Source organism: Macrotis lagotis, chromosome 2 (assembly GCF_037893015.1).
Source record: "Macrotis lagotis isolate mMagLag1 chromosome 2, bilby.v1.9.chrom.fasta, whole genome shotgun sequence".
Taxonomy (NCBI): Eukaryota; Metazoa; Chordata; class Mammalia; order Peramelemorphia; family Peramelidae; genus Macrotis; species Macrotis lagotis.
In genome coordinates, this window is record NC_133659.1 from 42,203,573 (window position 1) to 42,226,239 (window position 22,667).

General features: G+C 38.5%; 1 protein-coding gene across 3 annotated transcripts in view; it reads right to left on the reverse strand.

The window, feature by feature from the left end:
* The window catches only part of HS2ST1 (heparan sulfate 2-O-sulfotransferase 1), a 219,507-nt gene that overhangs the window by 12,135 nt on the left and 184,705 nt on the right, over positions 1 to 22,667 (reverse strand). For all 3 annotated transcript variants that reach the window (XM_074221754.1, XM_074221755.1, XM_074221756.1), the window contains exons 3-4: positions 16,722 to 16,807; positions 8,863 to 9,001 (exon numbers count right to left, since the gene is read on the reverse strand). In XM_074221754.1, the coding sequence (XP_074077855.1) occupies positions 8,863 to 9,001; positions 16,722 to 16,807 (225 nt within the window). The remainder of the gene's footprint in view (positions 1 to 8,862; positions 9,002 to 16,721; positions 16,808 to 22,667) is intronic.

Genomic DNA, 22,667 nt, shown 5'->3' on the forward strand with positions numbered 1-22,667 from the left:
TAACCACTGACACGAGTGTGTAGTAAGGGTCTTTTTATGAGTAGTGATTACAGCTTTTTAAGATACATTTAAGGTCTATTAATGTACAACTGTATAAATTGAAGAACAACTCCAAAGTACAGAGGGAACAAAATAATATTACCTCTTCAAGAATTTTAATAATGTCCCTTTTGAAACTGCCCCAAATTCTCTAAGTCCATATAAAAGTAAAGAAATCCTAGTTTTTTTAAAGATGATATAAACATTTTCATTAGAATTTGATTTATGAATTCTTCTAGTTGGGTCTGACTTTAGCTGCAGGTCCTTTAGAAAGGAGTTTTATTATCCTCTATGTTGAGTCATGTTTGATAAAATAAAAAACATATCTATCTATATCCCATGTTCCAATTTCCATGAAGTCTTTGGCCCACTGAACTGAGAAGTTGATAAACTTGAAGGTTTTTGATTCCAGGCCTATCCAATTTCAACCAGTCTCTAGATTATCCCATTTGCCTCTGAAGCTCAAAAGATGGGCTCTGCTTCCTTTATCAGATTGGAGTCATATAGAATGTAATAAATAATAAAAAGCAATGGCAGGAGAACTCATCATCTCCAAACCTTCATTTTTTTGACTGATTCAAAGAAATTTAAAAATGATTCCCCTGTATATAGGAAGGTGGATTATTAAAAGAGGCAAGAACAATGAAGATTTATACCAAAGTTTTTGATGAAAGTAATTTTGGAAATTTAAATATTTTTTTTGGCAAGGCAAAGGGGTTAAGTGGCTTGCCCAAGGCCACACAGCTAGGTAATTATTAAGTTCCTGAGGCTGGATTTGAACTCAGGTACTCCTGACTCCAAGGCTGGTACTCTAACCACTGAACCACCTAGCCATCCCCTGAAATTTAAGTATTTTCTGCTGGAGTCAAAGTTAACATTTACTGATGACTATGTAAGTACAAATGATAGGTTATTTGGTTCACGTTCTTAAAATAACCTATTCTAATGCTACTGAAATAATAGAAAAATGAAAACCCACAAGTCATTTCCCAAATGTATTTTTTTTCAGTCAACAGTTTCAAATCTTTGAACCTATTCATTGTTGTCTTAAATTGGCTAAAATCGGGCAGAATGAACTTGTTGGTATAGTCTTTACTTTCCTTTCTTGGTGGAGGGGCCCCTTTCAAACTTCACTAGTAAATGCATGAAAGCCTTCCCCAATTTCCCCTTATTAAAATTCCTCTTATTTTGCATTTCCTTAACTGAATACGTGTTCAATTATTCCCATCCCCCAAAGAACATAAGTTTTTTGAGAACAGGAATGGAATATTATTTGTTGTTGTTGTTTTGTGGGCGCAGTAACTAGCACATATCTTGCACACACATGGATGCCTAATAATTTTTTTTGCTATTAATTGGAAAATGGCAAAGTGTAAGTCAAAGTTAAACATGAATAATTAAGGGGTAACTGAATGTGTCTGAGAACATCAGACCATATTTACACAACCAGGTCTTGTCTATAATATAGTCACAGTCGATTTTTTGATATATGAATTAAACTAGTACTTTCCATCTGAAATCAAAAGCATATGCTGGGGGGTGAGGGGAGGGAAGTAAGACTGGGGAAAAAATTGTAAAACTCAAAATAAATAAAATCTTTAATTAAAATTTTAAAAAATTGATAAAAAAAGCATATGCTACCATCTTTGCCCATATAGAACTTGACTTAGACACTCATCCCAAGATGACATGTGCTGGATCTAATCTGACTATCCATCACTTTGGATACCTATTCTTTTCTGAACAAACCACAAAAGATTGCCACTCAAATAACTATCCACCCAAAATCATCTATTTCCTCTAGACTTCACTGAGCAGTCATTTCAGAGAAAGAAATTTTTCTAAGTATCCCCCCCAATAAAATGTAAAAAAAACCCAACAAAAAAACCCACCAACAAAATAAAGACTTTCTTTCCTCTTGAAGACTTAAGGCAACTATCTAATCTACCAGGGGAAAGAAAGGGCTAACATCAGAAAATGTGATCAGGCTTTTCAGTTAGTAAATCTGGCTCTTTTTTTATAGAGAAATTCCTTCCGAACAATTTTTTTATCATTGTATGAACTGTGATATTCAATAAATGGAAAGTACTACTGATAAGGAAAGAAATTTAAAAGCCTTTGGCATTTATGAGGTGCGGCTGAGTCTATTGTTGGGGGGAGCGCCCGCAGTGAAGAGCCCTGGTAAAAGGATGTGAGCCAGTTGATTTGAGTGAGCCTAATAGGGATGGTTGGGAGATAAATGAATAAAGGGGAGCTGAAGAGAAGTCAGATAGTCATAGAGCATAAGAAGCTCAGGAGATACCTGCCAAGTAGAACTGGGAACAGATACATATCAAGGATACTTCTTTGCCTAAAGGACATAAAGCTAAGGAATGCATAAATATTTATCTACTATCCCTACTTTCTAGTCTTCCTTTGGGTACAAATGTGGATGATTAAGAAGGATGATTGGCAATGGGTATTTCTGCCCCTTCAGTATTAATCATGGTGCCCCTTCCTCCTCCTGCTTGATTCTCACTTGCTATTTCCTTCATAGGTCAAGTTCTTGTGGTCCAAATCGCCTGGTTTCGGTCAGTTCATTTCTCTCTTACATGTGTTCTATAGACTGAGTCTTCTTTTGATGCCCAGGTTCTCAAAGGCCAGGGCAGAGCTATTCCGGGAAGTCCTGCCCAAGTTTTAGAGGTTTTGAGTATGGGTCCAATGGCAGGCCATATGGCTGAGGTCCAGCCTTGCAAAGTTCCCCTCTATGCTGGATTCCAGACAATGACTTTTCTTTCTTTCTTTTTTTTTGGTTATAGTGATTCTCAAAGACAGCTCAGTGAAGTTGTGGTCTGTGTAACTAGATGAAGTACCCACAAAAACACAGACCCATATAACAGAAGATTTGTGACTTCATGTCATTAGATGCTTTGGTTTAATGATTTGGATTCAAAGTGATTGGAGGGGGGAGCCAAGAACTCCCAACCCTCCATTTAAAGGGGGGGATCTTGGTCCGGACATCTGCTCATTTCCATGTCTTTGGGATTTCTTCATTTACCACTCCTCCAGCCATCTACGACTATGAGTGGTGGGCTCTGGTTAAAAGTTAGTTAACTGAAGTTTCACTTGGAGTATCAGATATTTTATTGTGACTAAAAAGGAGGGATCTGCCACAGAGTAGAGGGGAGTTTGGGAAAGCTGACCAAAAAGCCAGAGGAAACCAAGGAAGAAATGACCTGGACCGCTTTCCTAAGAGAATAATAATATTGCATGTCCCTTCATTTTCAAAGAAGATCACGACATCAGGGAGGTGATGTCATGAGAGGCAAGTGAACTGAGTTTTGAGTGGGGGGGGGGCTATGCTAAGACACCAACCTCACTTTGTCCTCCAGAGCTATCTGGGTCCAATGGCCAGACATGAATCAGGATGACTGGAAATGACTCTGGATGCAAGGCAATCAGGGTTTAAGTGACTTGCCCAAGCCTTACAGCTAGTGAAAATCAAGTATCTGAGGATGAATTTGAACTCCCATCCCCAGGATTCCAAGGCCAGTGCTCTATCCACTGTGCCACCCAGCTGCCTTCCTAAGTGAATAAAATTGTATTGCAGATTTAAAGGATACAGATTCTAGGAAGAGAACCTAACAAATGTCACATACAAATGTTTATCAGTTAAATACATAGCCAGTATGGAAAAAATCAGTCATACACTAGATTATCAAGGTAACCAGCATCACAAACGACATTTTTACAAAGAGGTTCAGATAGTTAATATTTGATATTATATAAAAGAATATATGAAATTTGCTATTTACATCTGGATTCAAGTTATAGAAACCTAGGAATTGTTTAAAATATTAGATAACTTCCCCCCAAAAGGGGGGTGTTCTAAGTTTATCAACTACAGAACTGTATCTGATTCAGTCTTTTCCATTAAGTCTGGCTCTCTGTGACCTCATTTGAAGTTTTCTTGGCAAAGACCCTGGAGTGGTTTGCTATTTTCTTCTCCAGTTCATTTTTACAGTTGAGGAAACTAAAGCAAACAGGGTAAAGTGACATGTCCAGGGTCACACAGTCAGTATCTGAGGCCAGATTTGAACTTCAGAAGATGAGTCTTGCTGACTCCAGGCTGGGCACCCTATACTAAAACCTTGGATCCTTGAAAATACTGAAGAACTTCCAATCCTTTTCTTGGATATTTTTGGCTTATGTTTTAGACTGATTATTATGAATAGTTATTCCAGACATCTCTAAAGAAGTTTGGAGAGAAAAGCTCTTGAAGTTAAGAGAATTTTACTTCACTTACCAATCTCTAATGCAAAATTCTGACCTTCTAGAACTAAAACCAAGAGCAATCAGAGTAAATACACAGGGAATTTTAATAGCTTTGCTCCTTGTATATCTTGGGTGCTCTAACACTTTCAGTAATGATCACTGAAATTCTAATGACTTCCTGGAATCAGCTGAAGTGGGTCTTCCAGCCAGTAATGCCTCTGTAAGATGTGATCCTAGGACTCAGATTCCAAGGGACCCTGCTGCCAGGAGGTCCAGGGAATGATTTGCACCTCACTCAGGGCATCAGTCTGAGACAATCTCTGATCTTGGATTCCATAAACCTCATAGCTTCCCTCTACAAAAAAAAACATGTTCCAAAGTGAAGCCTTCTCAGTTCCTGATGATTCTTGCTGCTGTTGGCAAATGATAGAAAATGAGAACAGAGGAGGGAGTAACAGGTAGGGTTCGAGATCTTCAAGTGTGAACGCCATCTGATTGCAACTTCATATGCAGAGGTCAACACCTCTTTGTTAAAATAATTAACCGTCTCAGTATCATATAATGAAGTTATACAAGTAAGAGAATATTTGTAAAGTACCCATTAGGAGGTGCCTCATAAATGCATGTTCACTCTTCTCCCTGAATCATAACATTTAAAAATTCAGTCAAGGTAAATAAGAGTCGGTAAAAGATTCTATTATGTAGTAGCTAAATTTTCCAAAAAGTGAGATTTGGATGGTCTATCTCATTTTAAGTATTTTGAATGATTTACTCTCTGGGTCTGGAAAAGTCTTTCCTCAGGTCTAAGGCTATAGATGGATAGAAGGGGGCTTTGGGGAACTTTAGAATCTAATAGAAGACATGGCCTCTTGGTTTAGACAGCCAGATAGCCCAGCAGATGCAATCAGAAAGAGTTCAAATACAGCTTCAGATACTGACAAGTTGTGATCACTGACTAGTGATCCTGGGTAAGTCACTTCACCCTGTTTCTCTCAGTTTCCTCATTTGTCAAATGAGCTGGAGATGGAAATGGTAAACCCCAAATGGGATTATGCAAAGTCAGACAGGACTGAAAAACGATTAACAATAACACCTAATTTCAAACTAAAAAGTTATATTATATAATTATTCTTGTGCAATAAATTATGCCTAAAAAATATGAAAAGGCCCATGATTTCATCTTTGCAGATCTTGTCTTCCTCTGCTAAAACAGATCACAGTGCCATGCCACTTTGGAAAGCACTTTCTCGTGAGTCAGTATGGCCAGCTGGATTCTTCACTGGGGGCATCACTAACCTGTGAGAGCCTTTTAAAACTCAATTAGGCTGGACCCTAGTCAACTCATCTATGGTCTGTGGTCAGGCCTGAGTCGAATTTGCTTCTGTTGGGGACTGAGTTCCATTGACATTGACTTTTGGGAATGCGGCAACATCCCAGCTCACAGACAGCAAGGATGGCAAAAGTCAGAAGCCGTCAGTGGAAGGGGGTGGTTTGTGGAAAGCTGGCACCTACTGCTGGTAGAGTGTGAGTATTCCTTCACCTAATCTGCTATTATTAATTTGTGGTCCCCTAAGAAAAGGACTACAGTTGCCCATTCCCTGTGGATCAGAGGTCTCATAATAAGGAAACACTGCAAGGAAGACCAAGACAGAACTGTCCCATGGACAACAAAATATTTGCAGCAGCAGAAAACTGCAAATAAAGAAAGTGCCTATGAATTAGAGAGAATGTGTGTTTGCTTGTGTGTGTGTGTGTGTGTGTGTGTGTGCGCACCTGTGTGTATATGAGATGAGACGGGGCTATATCCTAAGAGGGGATCAACAGAAGGACTGTGAAGACTCATGGACTTATGCAAACAGAGAAACTCTAAGAAAAAAAAAGAAAAGAAAATACTCAATAAACACAATCAGGGAAACAGATAATTAACAACAACAACAAAAAATCAAACTGCACATTTTAGAGCGATAAATATCAAACTGGGCCTAAAGAAGAAGGGAAGAAATAAACCTCCTTCCACTCTATACAGAGGTGGGGGACTATGGGTGCAGAGCATTGCAAATGCTGTCAGTTTAATTTTGCTGAACTAGGTTTTTTTCCCCTCTCTTTTTAATTTTTTGTTAGAAGGAATGGTTCTCTGGATGGGAAAACTATATTTGGAAATGAAAGTAAAGTAGAAGCAAAAGTAATTTTAACACCCCCCCCACCCCCAACAATTCTAGGCCACTCCCACTCCACATTAAAACTCCAATGCAGGCATTCTGATATAAATACAATTTCATAATATATGATTGCATGGAGCACCACAGCTTTATATGTCAGTTTGGGAAATGCTCATTTATATTTTATTTCTATAATTTCCATGTTATACAAGTTTATCACCAGATTGTTTCAGATTTTAGGAAGAAAATATATGAATCTGCTAAGACTTTTAAAAAAAATCCATTAGTTTTCTGAGGGCTGAGAAGGTCATTTTTCATGTTTGCCACAACAGTAACTTGTACAGTTAAATGTTTCTTGAATTAATCTAGTTCTCAAACATCAACCTTCAGACAACTAGTCCTTGCCTCTTCAATAAGAAAGACGCTGATCTATGTTATATGGCAGTCAAAGAATTGTCCCAATTGAAAAGCAGCCATTGTGATCTCTGAAAGGTACCAATTGTCAGCACAAAAAACCAGAAAGCTTTGTCCTCTACAGAGCCTGTAGGACAAAAAAGGATGAAATCATGGATCGACCCATGATGAAACAACAGTCTCTACTCATTCTCAAGTCTGATGTTTGGGCTCAGCTCTCAAGTGACTATTGTTCGTCATCCACAAAGGAAAGGGCCTGAACCAGCTGGTCCCTAGGGTCCCTTTTCTAGTGCAGTTTTTCTTCTCTCCTTTTTTGTTGCTACTAAGAATGCAATCCCTGGGCCCTCGATGGTATTCTAATAATCCACTCAGTCCTGTAAGAAGGAAGGCCACTCTGCAGACCTCACAACCTCAAGACCCTCAACTCTACTTGGATGAGAACAATTAAGATGGACAGAATTTATCTAAAAGAAGAGATGCCTTGTTAAAATTGAGAGGACCACACACATTGCCCAAACATGAAACTAAGAGAAATCTATGCCTCAAAAATTAAGTCTAAGAGCCAATCTAAGATATTAAAGCAGAAACTGGATTTAAAAAGCTGGGAATTTCTATTCATACTACTAGGAGCCTAAAGCTTCCTGAAAGTTCCTCATATATAGGAACAGCATTTGCAAAAAGTTTGATGTATGTTTTTCATTGCACTGACATATCAAGAGGCAAGAAGCAGAACCAGAGTGAACTTGAAATCAGGGAGACCCGGTTTTGGTGGGGGGACAAAAAAGGAAATGATATTTGTAAAGGGCTTTATGATGATGGTGGAGTACTGTCACTATATACAAAATCCTTTTTTATTTCTTATTCATTTTTAGGGGAGTGGTTAGTGATCTAGAGCCAGAATCATTAGCAAACACTGCCTCTGGTCAGAAAAGTTCATTTTAGCTATGCAGGTCAGGCCTACTCTCCAAGTGGTCAGCTCCAGGGGGTGTCTACTGGCACTGACAAGTAAAATGATTTGCTTGTGGTCCTAAGGCCAGTCTGGGTCAGAGCTGGAACTTGAATCTGGCGCCATCTTCACTTTAAGGTCATGTCTCCAAATGTGACATCATGCTACCATTCTCAAGTTACCCTCATGGAGTGAATCAAAACCAAAACCAAAAACCAAACTCATCTCCAAAAAGAAGCTTTGAAAAGTAAGTCATGAGCTACACAAGTCACTTAAAATGAGGCAAAATATAGGGTGGAAGTCAGTAGAATGCAATCTGAAGTGAGTAGAATGCAATTTGATGCCCCCCAATCTGAACCTGGAAGAGAAAGTGTGATCTAACAGAACATCACGATGGGGGTCTGAGGCCAGGCTAGTTTAATTCTACCTTCAATGAGGTTTTCTGTCTTCCTGTTCCCTCACCAGTAACATAAAAAAATTAGACTTCAGGGGCTCTAATATCCTTTCCAATTTTGTACATGTAGAAGTCTATGAGGCTGAGCAAGAGAATAGTCCTCCTTGAGTTTATCAGAGGGAATCGCTATCAATAACCATTACTAAGAAAAAGAGAGGTCAATTTTCAACTTTTGTAAAAATTGAATTTTATTCTCGATAGCGTATAAAAATATCATTTGGAATCAAACCATTTCAGAAGGCAATGAATCCAAATGAACTAAGGCAGAGAGGGGTTGCAATGTGCAGTGGTGCATAGATGGGTCACCTAAAGAAATTACAGACTATTGAAATGCTGATGCACAGAGTTAAAGATCCACAGGTTTGATGAATGATTTTAATATTTGTTAACTAATTAATAATTAATAAACATTACTAGGACTATGCAACATCAACAATCAGAATTTGTATACATAAGTTAAGAAAAGATTTTTAATTAATACTTTACTTTAAAAACTAATCATCATAATGGTATTTGCTGAATTTGATAAAGCAAATAGTTTTAAAATGAAAACAGTCACTTTTGCATTTAAAAAAATCCTTAAAATTAAATATTACCTTTTTGTCGCCTTGTTTTCTTCTCCGTAAGCCTGGTCTGTAATCATCTCCAAATCGTAGAAAGTAATAGTAAGAAACTAGCCTTTCTATAGGATCTCTTATGACGTTAATGTAAATTGGCTTCTTTTTAACCCCAAATCTGAAATAGAGCAAAAAAAAAAAATCCTCTCAAAGTCACACTCTTTGGAAGCTACATGTTCAAATGAAGCAGTTGTTGACTTATGTGTCTTTGGGGCATGATAAACTCAGGCGACAAACAGCAGGAAAAGATATAAGCTGAGGAACAAAAGAGAAAGTAGGATTTTAAAAAAATCACACAACCAATGTCTAATAGAAAAGATAGCATCCGTTTTTAATAACATTCCTTCATTAGATTTTAAATTGAGGAGAAAAATTCCTTCCCAAATTAGAGAGTATAGATTTTTAGGGATAACCTTAATGTTTGTAATTTTAAAAGCATCCAAGTTCTTTATTACATTCCAGAATAACTAGCTTGTAGCAGAGAAGGCAGCCAAACCTTATTCGAAACCAAATATGCTTTTAAATTGTCTGTCTCACTAAACAAGAAAAATATTATCAAGGAATACAGCAAAAGTCTGGGCACAGGGCTTTAATGGGTCTGCCTTCTTGGTGTGATCTAGGATGTGGTATTATATAAGATTCTGCTTTGGTGAGCATTGCTAGTGACAGATTGATGCTGGGTCAAATTTGAATCAATTGAAACCACAGGAAAGGAATGAACTTTCCAGTTTTCTTTCGATGACTGATAATTTTTTGTCTGTCCCCAATATAGCCACTCTTCTCAATTTCCCTTTTTCTTTTACTAGTATAACTGTAATCCTTTGCTTAGGGTGGCAGTAATTTTTTTTTTTAGCTTTTTCTCTCTTTTTTTTATCCAATATTAAACATCACATGAGGGAACTGACCATTCTGCTTTCTTCCCATTGGCACCACCTTAAATCCAGGCTCCTGAACTGCCTCATGTGACAGATTTCTAACTGGGGTCCTCATTTCTAGTTTCTCTACTTCCAATGTACATTGTTGCTATTTAATCTTCCAAACATACCACTCTCATGTCATTCATTGAGAACCTGAAAAGACCTTGTCTAAAACACCAACTCAACTCTTCTGACTTTCAAGTTTCCCTGTCAATTAGTACCTGCTCTATTTCCCCAACCTTATATCCCCTTAATTTCAAATACTGAACTTGCCCATCAGGACTGTCTCTTACCATCACCCTAACAAATCACACTCACTTCTGTCCCTGAAATAGGCCTGGGAGCTTCTCTTTGCTTATTTAACATTAAACACTGATAATGTAAAAACAGTATTATCCAAAATACTACTTAGATTCCAAAGTTCTGTACCAATTCAACCTCTATTTATACTGAAGCTTTTCTGGTAACATAATGGGTTTCTCCCCCTTCTCTTTAAAATCACTGTATTCACTGTTAATGATAATTTAGCATTACAATATATTGTGTCTTAGTGATTAAATGATCCAAAGGAAAATTACAGATAAGGGTTTGGGTAGTTGGCAAACTATCTAGTCAGCTACTTATTAACTAAAAACTGACTACATATAGCTTTTCAACTTTCAAATGGTCATAGATAAGAGACAGTAAGAACTTTGAATTTAGTTGTTTTAGAAATCAGGATACACCTTCCTAGAGAAATAAATACTAAATGATAGACAGACTCCAAAACAGCTGTAATAAAATGTGATACTATGTATGTGTGTGTTTCATAAACATACAAAACACAAAAACATGGGGAAATATACATATATGTATATGCATGTATATGTATATGTGTGTATATATATATATATATATATATATATATATATATATATATATATATGTATGTATGAAAATCTTTGCATAAAGACCATAACTGTGAGGGAAGGAGAGAAAAAGAGAAAAGTAAAGGGAGAAAGAAAAAAAAAAAGCAGTTAAAAATGTGTGTTATGTGATGTGTGTGTGTGTGTGTGTGTGTGTGTGTGTGTGAGAGAGAGAGAGAGAGAGAGAGAGAGAGAGACAGAGAGAGAGAGAGAGAGAGAGGAGACCATATTTTAACCACATTATGGGACAAAGAGCCATTTATGGGAGAGCCTAAGAGGGTAACCATCATTTATAACATTGTTTCTATGGGAGAATGCTTTCCCAGGACTCAATAATTAACACGTAAGTGCCAGATCACATATCATGCCTGGCTGCCAGCATCATGGAGAGGGGACTGAAGGAGAACACATCTCCACCTCCAGCTTATCCTTGTTACTACACTAATCAAGTCCTCCAAAGGTCTCCAGAGGAAGCCTGTTCCTGGCTCAGGCTGGTCACTTGTATGAACGGGGCTTTCATTGGTTGGGGATTTCCCACTTAAGCATAACAAGGCAATGAAATATCCTTAACTTCAGTGTAAAGCTCAGGAATGTTAAAACTAATAAAAATATATATGTGATATTTAGCTCAATTAATTACAGCTTGGTCCTAATGATAGCAGTGGATAATTGTTTTAAGTAGTGGTTGGTATGAAGAATAAAACAATTCTGTGGTCACAGCCTCTTCCCTTAATTCCTGTTTAACTATTCAATCTGATATAACATTCAATCAGCAGCTGCTCTGGGAAAGGTCCTCCACCATAATAAAATGGTTTCTTTATTATAACATGGACCCTGAATTCCTGAAGGCATGATCAGTTCTCGAAGGTTCTATCTTACGATGTGAGAATACAGGCTCATCCTATCTAAGTCGGATCCAGATATTGAATTTTTGGATCATATCAAAACTTGAAATACAGATAAATACAAGCTAGACCTTCCTGCTGTGTAACTTCATAGCCCTTCCTTCAGAGGGGAACATTCCAAAAGAAAAGGAAAAAATCAACGACGGCACATTCATCATAGAAAATGACTGGTGCTGCCCCAGTGAACCCTGTCAGCCTGAGGCTTTCCCTTGGTATAAACTATCATGAGAAAGATCCTTGATAAAAAAGGGAGCAGGGGCTGGAGGAAGTGGGTTTGGGCAGATGCTGCTGCTGTTCATGCTCAAAGGGGACCGATGTGGCAAACCAAGGCTGAGTTCAGGGTATGGTGTGTCCGATTCTGCTGACGTATCTTCACAGTTGTGCTATCAAAGGTGAAGTACAGAGATGCGATCCCATCAGGACTTTTTACAATTTCTAAAAAACCATTTGACACAGTTGGAAAACCCAAACCCAAACACCGTAGAGGCTCTTAAAGGGGTCCCCAAGTGGGAGTTTCCACTCCCATGTAAAAATCATGGCAAGAAGAGTTGCCACATAGACTATGTTCACCTAATGGGAAGGGATTGTGGCAAGCCTGGGGTGGGTGGGGGAATGGTAAGCATGTGACAGCACAGTGCTATTCACTTTACAAATATGATCTCTTCACAACTCTGGGAGGAAGGTGCTCTTATTATCATCCTCATTATATAGATGGGGAAACTGAGGCAGCCAGCAGGGAAATGATCTGCCTAGAATAGATCTAAACTTAGGCCTTCCTAAATGTGACGTCTAGCTGCCTCCCACTCTTCAGCAGACCCATAATGAAGGAGTGTGGATATGTCTTTCTCCTTCCTCTCCCCAGAAGAGACTGGCAGAATGAGGGCTGTGAGGTAGTCTATAGTAGGCTATACTGACCTCCTCTGCCCATCATGCCCACCCCTGTGGGAAAGACTCCATACTCTGGTCTACTACCTCTGCTCAATGGGGGTGCTTCCTTGCTTTCGCCATGTTGGTTCCTTGTGTTCACCATTTCCTTTTCTAGGGACATTCATTTATCATTGCCTTAGTCAAGTATTCTATAATTTTGTCAGAAAATTAAGTCAATCTCATTAGCGTAAGTTTGCAGACTATTCTCTTTCCATTTGGAAAAACCAGGCCTCCTTTAGCCTTGTAGTATCCTCCCAGTTCTCACCGTAACAACGTCACCAGCCCAGAACCCTCATAACTCTGCCAAAGCCAAAGTCGTGCATTCTCCTGGTCTAAGCAACTTAAACTCATTAAAGGTAATAAGAAGGAACCTTGAGTCCAGCACCTTGGTACAGGAAGCAGGGTATTGACTGGGAGTGAGAAAGAAAGTTATGTGATGGAATCACAAAAACCAAGAGAGAGAAGAGTTCCAAGAAGCAGTAGATCCTCAACTATGTTGAACTCTGCAGAGATAAATGACATGAGAGCTAAAATCAATTGGTTTGGTTTCCTGATCCCTAACAAGAGAAATATGAAGTGCATTACCATTTGTGCCATTTTGGATTCAGCACTGGGTCAAGGGTAGATAGATAGGAAGTCACAAGGCAACTAACACTGGTTCAACCCAGAGGTGCAAGTCAAAAGAGACTCTTTCCACACTATTCCATTTATTAAAAGAAAGACTGAGTCTAAAACTCTCTTATATGATTTTTCTCTTTTTTTTCAGACTTCCTTAAACATTCTGGGAAGCATTTCTTTCCTATTTCTGCATTGATTATATTGTTATAGGAACTAAGAACAGTTACTACAGAGGTGATGGAGGGAAGAGAAAAGGACCTATTGAATCAACAAAAAAAAGATAATTTCTGAGACACCAGAGGCATACTCCCAATGATGTTATGAATAAAAATGAAATTTGAGTAGGAATGCATGGTAAAGAGACTTATAAAGACAGAATATTCTTATATATCTTTTGCAGACAGCTGCTGTTAAAACTATCCTACTTGAACCCTACTATTGACTATGACCATAAACCATGTGATATCAGGGTAGCTGTAATATGTCAAGAAGCGAATTGAATCTATGGTACAATTAGGGTCAAATGACTTTTAGACAAGCTGGCCTAATTAAATGATTAGTGATGACATCTTAGTACTCTTATTAAGACAGGGTAAGGAATCTATTGAAGTAAATTTTTTTCACTAAATGATAATCTTTTATTATAAAAAGATAAAAGGAAGTTGGGTTAGTAAAAATTCCCTTTACTCTTCTTATCTTGTGAAAAGTGACTAAAATATGTTAAAGTATAAAATATCCTTTAAATTTGTAATATTTATCATACTTATTTTAAAGTTTTTTCCCTTCATTTGTTTTAAATGAAGTAGAAACAAAAAGGAAGAAGTGGAAAAGTTGGGGGCAGGGGGTGAAGAGATGACTAAAATTAAGATAACACATACACTTACATTTCTTTGCAACTAAAATCTGAAAACACAGGCTGATTTGAGAAAATAACTTTCAGAAAAAAGAAATGTTTCTCAGAGATCCAAATGAAAATCAAAGAGAATGGTCCTGTGGTTTTCCTGGCTTGCTGCCAATTAATATATTTCCTTGATCATACACTGGACTCAAGACTTTATACTCTCATCAACATATCCCCCTTTTCTCCTAGAGGGAGCATGTATTTTGCTTTTATTATACCTACAAAGCACCGAGTCAGGAAAAAAAAAGACAAAGATTTCAAAGAAAAGGAAAACTATTTTTTAAAATAAAAATTAGCCTAAAGAAGTTAGGAAGCACAGTGGACAGGTAGAGTATTGGGTCTGGAGTCAAGAAGACTTGAGTTCAAAGTCAATCTTAAGACCCTTGTTAGCTGTGTGACTCTGGACAAGTCACTTTACCCTGTTTGGCTTGAAGTTCCCTCATCTGTAAAATGAACTGGAGAAGATAATGGCCAACTACTCCAAGTCTCAATGCTGAGAAAACTGCAAATGGAATTCCAAAGAGTTGGATCTGAATGAACGACAAAATGGTAGAAAATTCTTCTTCCTGTTTATTTGATAACTTTGATAGCAAAGTTATTCAACAAGAAAATCTGAAAGAGAGTTGGTCTTCCCCATCAAGTGTACTTATAGGTACATATTTTCTGGACCAAATACATTGAACAGAGATTTGGAAGTATTGTTTTTAAATGTCAGAAGACTAATAAAGAGAATTTTCATAGTAATTGTTAAACCTGTAACATAACATGAAAATCACTCATGCTGAAATATTCTTACACAACGAAGTTTTCTTACAGTATTTAATAAACAGAATAAATTTCTCCCCCCCATAAAGCTTTACATTTTAAACTACAAGAACAGAAAATACTTTAGATCTTCTTTCTAACTACAAATCTTTTGCCAAAAGCAAAAAGCATTCAATATATACTTTAATAATGAACACTTCAAGTTTTAGAAATCAAGTTGCATGTGGAAAAAATAAATCATTTAGGGAAAGAGTAACGAACATCTACTTCAAGGATAATACAGCCCTGAGGGAAAATATGCATATGAATGAAGTGTGTGAAATTGGTTAGGTGCCTTTCCAAAAGAAAAATAATTAGTTTATTTTAAAACTGCCTATAAAATGTTTTCAATGCGACCATATGAATTATTTATAGAGAAAGGTATACCTAATTTTACAAAAAAAAAAAAACCAAAAAACCCGACCATCTCACTGAGTGGGTTCCAAGCACTGAGGGAGACACTAGGAAGAAGAATGAGGTAATTTTAAATTCATGATCTTTGGGGAGAGTTTCATTTTTAATTACATGATTTCTAAAAAGTGAAGGCTGCTTTGGCTTCATGGGAGTGTGTGCTCCTATTAAAACTTTTGGTGAAAACCAAAAGATTTCTTTCTATTCTTTTGTCTTTTAATCCTTCCAAGTGGGAAAAGCTAAACTGAGAGTTTGATATCAATGCTGGTTTCTAGTTTAAGCCCCTTTAATTAAAGTTGGCACAAGCCTGGGGGGAGAATTGCTTTGAAGTCATGACCACCAATGGAAAGCTCTGAGAGAGATGTCATAAACTGCAATAATAAAATTCGTTATTGTACTCTGTGATGAGTGGTGATCTCCATTCTTTTAATGGGGCTTTTGAAGTTGATGCTTAGTGTTTTAAAGGAGAGGATTTCAATTTCAGGTCTCAGTCTCCTTTTCAAAGGCTACAAATGTGCATCATCTTATGTTACCAGGGATACTTGAATGAACTTTCAAAAGGGTCCAAGTGGAATGTGTTTAGACTCTCCAATGCTAACAATTTCCTGGTTAATTCTGACTATGGTGAAAAGAGACTCTAGAGGGAGCCAGAGGCAGCCTCCAGTCCCTGTCGGCCTGGCTGTCACTTTATGGAGCTTTTCTTGGATGGCAGTGATGAATTCTGGTGATTATACCTTGAACCCAGAAATAATAATAATAAAAAAAAAAACCCAAGGAGAATCAAAGAGAATCATTGATTTCCAAAACAAGCTAAATGAAAATAGGAACAAAAGAGTGGCTCTTCCTCAGCCGACTTCTCAATCTGTCAGGCTGCTAAGACTAAATGAATTGAGGCAAAGAACCAGTGTCACATCAGTCTCAAGGTGACCTAGCTGAGGAGTACAAGCATTCTCCCGGCCCTGATGACTGGGTGATGGGGGACGGCAAGCGGTGCTTCCCCATTTTTCTGGTCAATGAGGCATGTCACTGAGATGACCTGCTTGGTCTCTAGGAGGAAAGCCCAGTCTTTTAATAAGGAAGGACAGCTTTCCAGGCAGGTGAGGAAAAGGGCGGGTACCACTCATGGCTGGTTACCTACCGTCCTGCAAGAGGGGGCAAGATGAATAACTGAAAAAAAAAAAACCAAAAAACAAATCAAAAGAAAATTCAAGGCCTGTTTATTTGAATAGATCTGAGAATTGGCCATCTAAGAACACTAGGGGGCAGTGATATATAAGAAGGTACACCATCATTGACTAGAATTTCAGGTTTAAAACTGGCAACTCAGTCTTTTTTTTCTCCTGCATTTTATCCTGGAAAATCACAAAAACTCGACCATCAACTCAAGGCATTTCTGATTGAAAAAGGACAAAATATTCTAAAGGAGGTTTTGTTTTGTTTGGTAACTTACTTTGCAAAATCCAGGTAAGATATATGCCCGTGATAAAAGCCCGGCTTCATTTCTTTCCAGGAAGTTATGTTCTTCACAAAACGCACCTGGAAAACAGAGACATGCTCAGCTGGTGGGGAGAGAAGGAGCTGGGGAAAGTCACTAGCAGTGCAGTGGGGTCCCTTCAGAGTCTTAAAGCCACACACCCCCTACCTCCACCCCCCACAGACACAGATGCACTCACACATACACAACCAAAGGCACACATACAGAAACATACACACACCAGACACAGACATATACACGACATACAGACACATGCACAAACACACAGCCAGACACACACATACCATAAACCAGACATATATACATACACACAGATACACACCTAGAGACACAGACACACACCAGACATAGACACACACACAGCCAGACACAAAAACACACATATACACTCACATATCACACACCCAGACACAGACACATACACCAAGATATAGGCATACATACACTCACAAACACACACACAGTCATATTTGGACACATGCCCACACAGATACACACCACACACCCAGTCATAGATATATACACACACAGACAGACACAAACACACATACCAGACACACACTCACACACCCAGATATAGATACATATACAGACACACACAGAGACACAAATACACACCAGACACACACATACTCACGCATACACACAGACACATGCACACTTGGGAAACTCATGCAGATTCAAACCCAGGGCTGGACTCTCAACCCAGAGAAGTCTGGAGCTTCTGATCTAAAGGCAGATACAGCATGTTATTAAAAAGCAGAAGTGGAATGCCAATCAGACCCAGGGCTGCTGCAGCAGTGCCCCTCCTGTGCCCACGCCACTCCCCACCCAACTGGCTGGACCAGGCAGTAGATCACACTGCAGTAAATGCACGCTTGATGCATATAAAGCAAAAATTCTTCTGGGAACTTGTTATCATGGATATATTTCAGCATGAAGACTCAAAATGGCAGCCTCAATCCAAATGAACCAAAAGGAATAAACTTTAAACAGAACTCGATTAAGGCATAAACTTGTAAGGTATTTAAAACAACAAACAGCAGAGCTTAAAGGTCACTAATGATGCCCACGGACAAGAAAACTGGTTAAATTCAACCATTTATTCAGAGTCTGCTGACTATGTGAAGACACAGATTTAACTCTTCAAACACTGTTCTTCTGGCTTTAACAGAACTCAAACTATAATGTGGATTGGTCAGTGTTTACTAGCCTGAACAAGGGAAATGTATTTGAAAGTTGGTGAACTGATTAATACTGAGAATTTGATAAATCTCAAGATCACCAGCTGCAAGAGGGTGATACGCAATTTCTGAAATGGAAAACTGAATTGATTTCCAAGGGGTTAAACCACTTATATGAAAAACAGAAAATGGTTAGGATGCCTCCGAGGGATTGGACATTGTGCCAGAAACAAGCCCTGGACCTCCCTAAGACCATCTGTAAGATATGACCTCAGTTACTAACAAAGAACTGAAAATTTCAACTTATCAAAGAATCTTAAGTGCAAGACATCGTTGGGCAGAGCCAGTCACATGACTATATCATAGTGCATTCACTGATAAGAGGCTGATGCTGAGCGGTAATACCACCTCAAGATGTGGCAAAGCAAGGTGAAGATATAAAGATTAAGGAGAATGTCACATTTAAGAAAACCTAGACCGAAAAACCAAGAGGCCTGGGGGAGCAGGGAAGGGAAGGACTTAATTACCATATTGGTCTCACTCTAGGACTATTTCCTCAAATCTGGATTGTATAAAATCTGATGATGGTTAGTAGCTGACTTAACATTTTAATCTAAACATGCTATATTTTTTCCTTTCAAAGAAATCTCACTTTAGGGGTGGCATTTTTTTTGAACCAATATGATACTGAGGAAAAGAAAAGATTCATAAACTAGGAAGAACTAATGGACTTCTTCTAGAATGATCTATATTGGTTATCAGTTACTATTAATATAGAAGATTTTTTTCTCCATGAAACAAAAATGGATATGGTAAACTCAATGTTCTGTGATAATAATGAAATACAAAGATAATTTCCAGACACGGGTCTAACCAGTTCTTTTATCTTTCTCTTTATTTCTCAAAGTTTTTACTAAAATTGCCTTATTTACACTTTGTAGGCTTTCTTTTTCCTGTCAAGTCCCTTGGTATGAGGTAGGGTAATGGAAAAATAAGAGGGAGGAAAAGCAAAAGGACCATATAATCTGTAAACTGTTTCTCCCAAATTTTGTTGTTGCTGTTCAGTTATTTGAGTCAGGTCTGAATCCTCAAGATCATGTTTGGCAAAGATACTGGAGTTTGCCATTTCTTTCCCCAGCTCATTTTACAGATGAGGAAACTGAGGCAAACAGGGTGAAGTGACTTGCCCCAGGTCATACAGGTTGGATTTGAACTCAGGAAGAGGAGACTTTCTGACTCCAGGTCTGGCACTCCATCCATTGCCACTCTTGTAACTGTGGCCCACTCAGGCAGAATTTGGTTCTAAGACAGTTCAAAGGCAGTTTTACTCCAGGAGAGTAGTGGAGGCCGGCTGATATCCTAGAGCAATTCTGTTCCATCTTCTAGACAGCAAGAGGAAGAGAGCAGAGAAATGGAACAAGAAGGGGAGGAATGAAACAAGTAAAGGAGATGCTGGTGCCAACCTCTCCGCTGGCAGTCTAGGGTCACATGGAGAAGAGTCACCAAATGGAGAGGTTTCTGGCAATACTACAAAAGACATCACAACATGGTGGAAAGAACACCAGAGTTGGGGAGTCCCTAGAGTACTGAACTTAGATATGCCCCACGCTCCCCTTAGTCTCCCAGACTAAACCACTGCTGGGATGAGAGCCGCCCCCCTCACATGTCACCTGCTCCAACTTCCCTGTTTTACAGATAAGGGCACTGGCTCAGTGTTACCCAACTGAGTAAATCATTAATGCTAGTCAGCCCTGGGATCTGCAGCCAAGACCTCCTGACTCAGATGCAGTGCCCCCCCATATACCTCCTAATAAGACTGTTTTATTTTTTTTGCAGTTTTGCAGCTTTGCAGTTTTATTTATTATTTATTACTATTTCCATCTCCATGAAGGGGCTTCAGAGGTAAATGAAGGGACTGAAAAACAGTACTTCTCTTTATGTAGACATTTGACCTAGAGTTGCATATCTCTACCCCAAAGAGGATTTCCCAAGGCCAGGTGAGTTCTTGGAATTGGTGGGACTCTGGGTCCTCTGAAAGTGGGACACAAAAGTGGCTTTGATCAATATGAGCCCTGTTGGTGCAGCTTCAGAACAAGAATATAAAATCTACAGGGAGAGCACTCAGATGCCCATCTGATTATTTCTGTGACAAAAAATGGGTTTGTAGTAGCAGGAAAAGGTGTCTCCACAAAGTGACAAGCTAAAAGGGGCCTTTGGTCTAGACTGACCCCTTCCTTTCCAAAGTTCCTAAGATGCTAGGTGTCTCACATACTTTGGGAGTGATGGCGTCAAAGTTAGAATTCAAGGTTCCAAGTCTAACGTTCTCTCCATGTTAAAATACTGTGTTGTCTTGATTCATGACCATGGATAATGGAAAAGATGGCAGGGTTTGAAAAGAAAAGAATATAGACAAATCTAAGGGCAGAGAGAGTGTTGGGCCTGGACTCAGGAAGACCTGGGTTCCAATGGCTCTCAGATATGTGCTAGCTGTGTGATCCTGGACAAGCCACTTGCCACAGTTTCCACATCTATAAAATGAGCTAGAGAAGGAATGGAAGACTACTCCAGGATCTCTGCCAGGAAAGCCCCAAATGGTGTTGCAAAGAGGTGGAAGCAACTGAACAACCACAGACATCACTAGTATCATCATACTACCCACACATGGGAATTCAGGTCTTGAGAAAAATGGTTGACTTTGCTGCCTTAGAGCAGGAAGGGTCCCTGAAGGCTATCAAGGCCACGAGAAAAAGAGCATGAAACCTTAGCTGTGAATTTAGACTAAATGGTCATCATTCTGAACTGATGAGAGTAGCTCACGTTCATGTATCATGTATTTTCATTATAACCAGATTATTAATTGCATTATAGTGTGAAAGGAAAGAATCTTGTTGGCAGCTAGTGGTGCATGTCCTTGGGTAGAACTGCACGGGACAGGAAGGGATGAATGGAGAGCAGTGGAGGTGAGAGGGTACGTTGAGAAGGAGATTGGCTTGTGAAGGACTAGGCAGTTGGCATTTGCTGCATTCCAGTCATTTTCCATGATGCCCCCCCACAAAGTTGTGGCTTAATAAATGCTGCTGATTGACTGAAGGGGGAGGGAGGAAAAGCCATCCACCAAAAGTCAAGAAAAATGTCTAACTGCAGCAGATGAGAATAAAAGAAGTCATATGAGAAATGGAGGACTGGCTCTTCCACCGCCTTTGTTACCAGCCCAGTGTCTCCTACCTTCTGTCCCCATTTTCTCTGCCCATATCTGCCTGGGCTTCAATTGTACTGCATGGCTGTCATTTCTTTTTATTTCTTCTTTTTTTTTTTTATTTTTATTTTTTGGTAATAACTGCAGTCCCAGTTCCTTTTCTCTCAAACAAACTGGATGGAAGAAATTCGGTAGGAATACCTCCAATTCCTCATCTAAGGCAGCTAGGTGGTGCAGTGGAGTCAGGGAATTCATGGGAATTCAAATCCAACCTTAGATACTTGACTCATACTGTGTGACCTTGGATGAGTCACTTAACCCTGACTGCCTCACATTTCAGAGTCATCTTCAGTCATTCTGACCCATATCTGGTCACTGGACCCAGATGGCTCTAGAGGAAAAAATGAGGCTGGTAACTCAGCAACCCCCCCCCCCCCCACTCAAATCCAATTCATGAGCTTGTCATGGCATCATCTCCCTGTTGTCACGGTTTTCTTCAAAAATGAAGGACAAACATTATTTCCTCAAATATAAAATGGGGGGAAATTATACTAAACCTAACATTGCCAGATCTCATGGGGGGAATCAACTGAGAAAACATATGCAAAAATGCTTGTTTTATTTCATCAATTAAAAACAAAAATTAAATAAAGTGATTAATAACTTAATAGTTTATGTAAGCAATATTAAAGTTCTTAATAACTTAGTTTATAGAAATAAAATAAAAATTGTAAAGTGCTTAATAATTTAAAAGCTTATGTAAATGTGAGCTATTAATGTAACAAGCCACTCCCCTTTTCTCTTTCTAAACTTCCTATTGTTTTATAGTGCTAAGCATTCTATTTTCCTACAATGAAGGAGATCAAAGCTAAGATGGTGAAGTAACAGGAAGAAGTATAGTCCAATTCCTCTCCTCTGATACACATCCTTCACAAAGATCCAGAAAGCATAGCAGATCAAATCCTAATTGGAAAATGCAGGGGGAAAAAACCATAGTGAACCATTTCCCAGACAAGGCTGGTTTAATGATGCAGAAAGGTCTATGGAAGGGAAAAGTTCAGGACCAAACAAACGATAGAAATAATCACAGAAGATAAAATAGAACAATTCTGACCTTGTATAATTTAAAAGTTTCTGCACACACAAAACCAATGTAGTAAAAATTAGAAGAGAAGCAAGAAAATAGAGAAAAAAACTTTGTAGTTTCTCTGATAAAAGTCTAATTTCTAAGACATATGGAGAACTGTTTCAAATTTACAATAAAAGCCATTTCCCTAATTGATAAATGGTCAAAAAAATATCAAGAGACAATTTTCAGAGGAAGAGATCTAAGCTATCAAGAGCAATATGAAAAAATGCTCTGAATCACAAATAGAGAAATCCAAATTAAAACAGCTCTGAGGTTCTATCTCATACTCATCAAATGGCAAAACTGACAAAAATGGAAAATGAAAAGTACTAAAGGAACTGTGGGAAAACAGGAACATTAATGCACTGTTGGTGGAACTGTGAACTGCTCTG